Genomic DNA, 6,000 nt, shown 5'->3' on the forward strand with positions numbered 1-6,000 from the left:
CTGAGATACTATATTCTATGCCAAACTGTGCTACCATACAATATGACAGCGAAAAAATTAATGAAAAATTATATTCAGTACATGTTGGCTTGTATCTTTTCTGTTAGAAAAATGTGCCATGATTTCACAATTAAATGGAGGATGTTGAGAGATCAACAAACATGGATACACTAAATCAAAATGCCCCAGATAACACTGGGCACTGAGCATAATAAGATGCGCATAACCCAGTGTATGAGAGGCACAGCTCTCTCCTGATAATATCAGCTGTAACTTGCTTGCTATATTTAATAATTTTGAACACAGACTTTAATAATGATGATTGAATTGATTAAATCCCCACTGTGCCTTTCACTTGATGTCGACCAATTCTTGAATTTTACACAATTGTTTATACACAAGTTATTTTTTGTAAAATAATGAAGGCAAGATTGATATGTCAAGGAAACAACAAATTTGTTTAATTACACAGAATCAGCCCAAAGACTATACAGAAGCCCCAAATAAGAGAATAATTAATTATGTGTATATGTCAATATATAAAAGCATTGAGAATTTTTGGACTCACTCAGCTCAGAAAAGAAGCCTGAGTTGTGCTTCTGCCACTACCTCTGCTGATATCAGGGAAGCTATTGCAAAAGAACAATGCAGAGACGGTGATTGAATAGCAAAACACTTCGAAATTTACTGACATAAACAGGAGAAAGGTGTAATATTCAGTGTTATCTATTAACCACCATGTCTGTTTCTGCTGCCATCTTTTGTTTGTGTTCACTTGCGGTTTATTACGAAATTATAGGATTATCTAAATTATGGAACTGTCAGTGTTTTGCACATGTTTATTAAAACAGAACAAAAAGAATTTCTAGGACAAAACAAAGAATATCACTGTCATAAGATGAGGTCTTAAACAAACAGTATCACTCAGTCAGCCCAAAGCAGAGTGTGTCAAGATGTATTAAAAATATGAGCTGACCATCTTGACCATCACAAACATCACAGATACAAAAAAGAATCATTAGAGAATCATTCAACCAATCAACCAAGAATCATTATTTTCTGACTGATACCATGATGCAAATTTTGTCTAATCATATCACATTTCTAAAAATAAGAGCAAAAAAAAAAAAACAGTTGATTATCAACATGGTAGATATCCTGATTTGACAGATTAATTAAGATGCACACAGCCCCTTCCAAGGACTGAAGAGAATAGAACCTTTATCTACCTTTGGTGCTTGGCCTCCTAATAAAAAATAGTCATCCCAGAGATTTGGTTGTTGTTGTTGTTCAATTAATCTATTATGAATTAGCTTTAACAAGTTTAAATAAAATCATATGATTGAAGTGCTAATATAAGACACCTCAGCTTAGTTACATCTTGGAAAAACAAACCTGATGGTGTGTGAATGGCAAACAATTACAAATATAAACACACATTTAGGTAAAATTGTTAAACTTGCTAAATCTTGCTAAACTTCAAATAAAATACCTATAGTTGGGTATCAGTTTAAAAAAAGCAAGATGAATAGTGTATTCAGCAAATGCATTACAAATACAATAAATTTTAAAATCTCTCATAAAATAACATGTTAATTTTCCTCTGAAAAGTAATTGTTCCAATTGTTGTTACTTTGTGTCAGTGATGCTTTTTAATTTTGTCAGATCCTGTTTGTTCTTGTCATTAGGGCTGCACAATTAATCGGTTTTTTTTTTTTATTTTTTTTTTTTTATCGCAATTATGATTACAGATGCCACGATTATGTAATCGCTTAAAGCTGCGATTACAAAAAAAAATCTACTTACGTTATTCTGTGTGCTTAAGGGGTGTTTATTGCATGTTACATTGTGAGGGGTGAAAAAAGACTTTTAATAGGCCTAATAGTCTGTAGGCGTGTCCTTATCAACGCCCTGATTATCTACTTGCGCATGTCTATCTCATCATGTTAATTTCGCAAATATGTGCACTGATGAAGAAACATCAGATAGTTTGCAAAGTGTTGCTGAGAACAATAAAGCATTAGAACCGAAAAGAAATGCTTTATCTGTGGTGTGGAATTATTTTGAAATTAATAATCGACAATTATGATTTTTGTCATAATCGTGCAGCCCTACCTTTCATGCACATTTGTGTGCATTTAAATAACTAGTATTTCCTTATTTACCTAATGATTGATTGTGTTCCTAGAATGCCCTACTGGTCCTGACATTATCCCAATCGTAGCGGGTTTGGTTGCAGGCATCGTTCTTATCGGTCTGGCCCTGCTTTTCATCTGGAAGCTGCTCATGATTATTCATGACCGCAGAGAGTTTGCAAAGTTTGAGAAGGAGAAGATGAATGCCAAGTGGGATGCGGTTTGTATACATTTTTTTTTACATATTAAACATATACTTCTTATGTAGGTTATAGATGAGGTAGTAAGAAGTCTGTTGTGTGCTTGGTGGCATTTGTTTTGACCTAGGCTCCCATCCACTTACTTAGCTGGTTAAATTATAGTTTGGTCTCATAATTCTGCAAAAGTAAACATGTACTGACCCTGTACCTATTTTCCTTTCAGGGTGAGAATCCCATCTATAAGAGTGCAGTGACTACAGTGGTCAATCCCAAATATGAGGGAAAGTGAGGGACATATGGTCTTTCCCAAACACTGTATGCAAATAATTTCAGGAGCAAAGGAGGATGTCTTGTGTTCACTTGTCCTTTTTTTTTTTTTTTTTTTTTAATGATTACACACATTTGTTAGCTGTGCATTCTCCACAACTTGATTTATAATCTGCTTATTTTGTATTTCAGTGTGTTGCATACTGAATGCATTATGTTGTGTTTTTTTTTTAATGTTTATTTTAATAATTTTTTTCTAATTATTTTAAAATTTATTTTTGGTCTTGTCACAGGACTGGATTTGGGTTTTTTTAAGCAAGTTCTGTCTTCTGCATAGAGTAATATTATCCAGTTTTGATGTTTTCCATTTCTTATCTCAGACTTTTCCGGCAATGCACATTTGTGTATTTCAAAGCACAAATGTGTATTTCAGTTGTCTTCATATATCCGGGCTGAGAAACACTGCTACAATAGTACATGGTTACAATAGTGTCAAAAACTGTCTCATTAGTGAAAACACTATTTTAGTTAACCCTGTAAGCTTGATGATATGTATAATCACATGTTCTTCACTGATTTAAAAAAAAAAAAAAATCCCAACCACTGGTGTAGCATGTAGCAGGCCACTGGTTTGGAAGTGCGTTGTGCTGTGTTCTTAATTCGGTCATTGTGGTCCCCAATTAGCTTTTTTCCTTTTCCTTATACTCCTGATTCAGCTGTGTTAAAGGCTGAAATACAAGAAAAAGTGCACTGGAGAAGGCTTAGCATAGAAACATAGCTGTGTTCTATGTATCCTGCATGTAGCCCTGTGTATTTTTGGAGGCTATGGTGTTTGGATCTATTTTCAGGAAAGTTAGGACTGCTGTCTGTGGATATACTTTGAGATGCACTCAATAAGTTTATATATTTATGTTTTCATTTCATGTTGCCATTTTATGGTTCAAATAATAAATTATCCCTTACCCTTTCAGCACAGAATTCCATTCTGAATAGATATGATTGCAGTGTCACTATTGCATAGTGGACTGGATTCTAAACTGTTTGACTGCAAAACATTGATCTGAATGTGGGTGCACCTCAGGGACATGAACAACAGTAGGATTCATTTGAATGTATTCAGACAGATGTTTAGCACTCAAAAAATTTAAATGTATATGTTGTGTATAACAACTTCAAGTCTTCAAAACTTTGATGCTCAGGTTTCTAATTTCTCTTGACCATGAAAACCAAATATTGGTCTTTTTGGAGCCCAATTTTCATGCCATATTTGTTACCAGAAGTAGAGTTGGAGAACTTGCTTACTTTGTATTGAACTATATTTTTTTCACTGCTGTCTAGATATCCATCCTCCTTGGGCCTATGCTTGCAGGACAAGGTGCAATCAGATGTTATGCAATAATTGTTCATGAGAATTTTTACTGTCTTTTAATACTGTTGAATATTAAAACCACATGCTCCCAGACTGCATTTTAAAAGTACTCTTAATTCTGCATTATGCTTATGATTGTTTCAGTAGTTATTTATTAATAAAAATAAAAAAAAAACTCATTTGTTTTCCATGTGTTAAAAATAAAAGCCCTTGATCATTTTGCAGATATTATTTGTGCTAATATTACATTGGTTGGTTGTACACATTTGGATGAAATTGTTGGTACCCTTCCATTAAAGAAAGAAAAACCCACAATGGTCACTGAAAGAACTTGAAACTGACAAAAGTAATAATAAATAATGTACAAACTAAAGAAACTGGCCTGGACAAAAATGATGGTACCCTTAACTTAATATTTTGAGGGAATCACTGCCATCTAGTGGTGGGTAGTAACGATGTAAATTGTTACTGTACTATCTTTTTCCAGTATCTGTACTAAAGTGTAAAATTGTTTTGAGACTTTCTTACTTTCACTCCACTACATTTTGAAATAACATGTCATACTTTCTACTCCATTACATTATTCCACATGTCTCTCTTTTTTTTCTTCTCCCCCCCCAAAAAGCAGTTGTCCAATTACAGCACAGCAAGGAACCCGAGCTACAGCACAACATTTCAATTTAGCGAGCAAAAACAGTTCGGTAGAGCATTACAACTGCAGTGTCACAACCTGAAATACTGTAGCCTACAATGAAAGAAAACTGACCCCATCCCGCCACCTGCACACCCATGACCTTACCTACAGGATTTGTTGAACAGAAGGAAGATGCATTCAGATACCTGCTCTGTCTCAGTAACATACAATTTTTTTCTTACAAGAATTCAGCATCATATTTGCAAAAAAAGTGAGCATGTCCTGTGTTAATCATAATGGTGATTTTCTTTAATATGAAATCTGTTAGCTTGCAGTATTGAAGGATTTTATTGTGTATGTGAATAAATGTCATTATCTTATGTCGTTAATTATGGCTAGTTACACTTTAGTTAGCTAAGTAAGCTAACATAATCAGTAACTCTTGAGCAGTAGTCTCTATAAAAGTTGTGTTACAGTGTTGGCCCTGTGGTCATCTTCATGACATTTTCTGCTGCCATCCTGTCCTGACTGTCATATGGTAAAGAAGACCATGATATTTTGCTGTTCTTTGACAAAGACATTTCTTTGTCAGCTTGGGGGATTTCTTCTTCATCTGAAGATAAGATCATTCTCTGGGTTATACTCTTCCCCATCTTCTTCTTCAGATACCTCCTCCTCTTCCAAATCAGTGTTACACTACTGTATATTGCCAAAAATCAAACGTTTTGGGACGCCCCTCCAAATCATTGAATTCAGTTGTTGTTTTTCTGGGGTTGGGCTTGGCCCCTTAGTTCCAGTGAAAGGAACTCTTAATGCTCCAGCATACCAATACATATTGGACAACTTTCTGCTCATATTCTATCAAGTTGAGCTCAGGAATCTGTGTAGGCCAGACAAGTTCCTCCACACCAAACTCGATCATCCATGTCTTTTATGGACCTTGCTTTGTGAACTGGTGTGCAGTCATGTTGGAACAGGAATGGGCCATCCACAAAATGTTTTCACAAAGTTGGTAGTATGAAATTGTACAAAATGTCTTAGTATGCTGAAGCATTGATAGTTACTTTCACTGTAACTAAGTGGCCAAGCCCAGCCCCTGAAAATCAACACCTAAATTCAATGATTTGGAGGGCCGTCCCAAAACTTTTGACAATATAGACTTCTTCATCCAGGACACCTGAAGTAATCAGATTTGCAACTTGCTGGGCACTGACGGTACTCATGATTTTGGCAAAAAGACAACTAGCCAGTGGTGGGCCATCAGGGCCAGCAAGGCCTTCTCTGCTGGCCTAAACAGCAGTGATCTGAATCCCTGACTTGGATTTTGATATATTTAATATATTTTTCCATGAATGTGTATTAAATTATTCCCAATAGTCTATTCCCTACAATTCA

The 6,000-nt window shown here is 35.1% G+C and overlaps 1 protein-coding gene across 1 annotated transcript in view; it reads left to right on the forward strand.

The window, feature by feature from the left end:
• The window catches only part of LOC131371138 (integrin beta-1-like), a 38,276-nt gene extending 34,077 nt beyond the window's left edge, over positions 1–4,199 (forward strand). The window contains exons 15-16 of the mRNA XM_058418929.1: positions 2,189–2,355; positions 2,559–4,199. Of these exons, the coding sequence (XP_058274912.1) occupies positions 2,189–2,355; positions 2,559–2,624 (233 nt within the window). The 3' untranslated portion in view covers positions 2,625–4,199. The remainder of the gene's footprint in view (positions 1–2,188; positions 2,356–2,558) is intronic.
• The last annotated feature ends 1,801 nt before the right edge of the window (positions 4,200–6,000 follow it).

The sequence above is a fragment of the Hemibagrus wyckioides genome, linkage group LG20 (assembly GCF_019097595.1).
Source record: "Hemibagrus wyckioides isolate EC202008001 linkage group LG20, SWU_Hwy_1.0, whole genome shotgun sequence".
NCBI lineage: Eukaryota > Metazoa > Chordata > Actinopteri > Siluriformes > Bagridae > Hemibagrus > Hemibagrus wyckioides.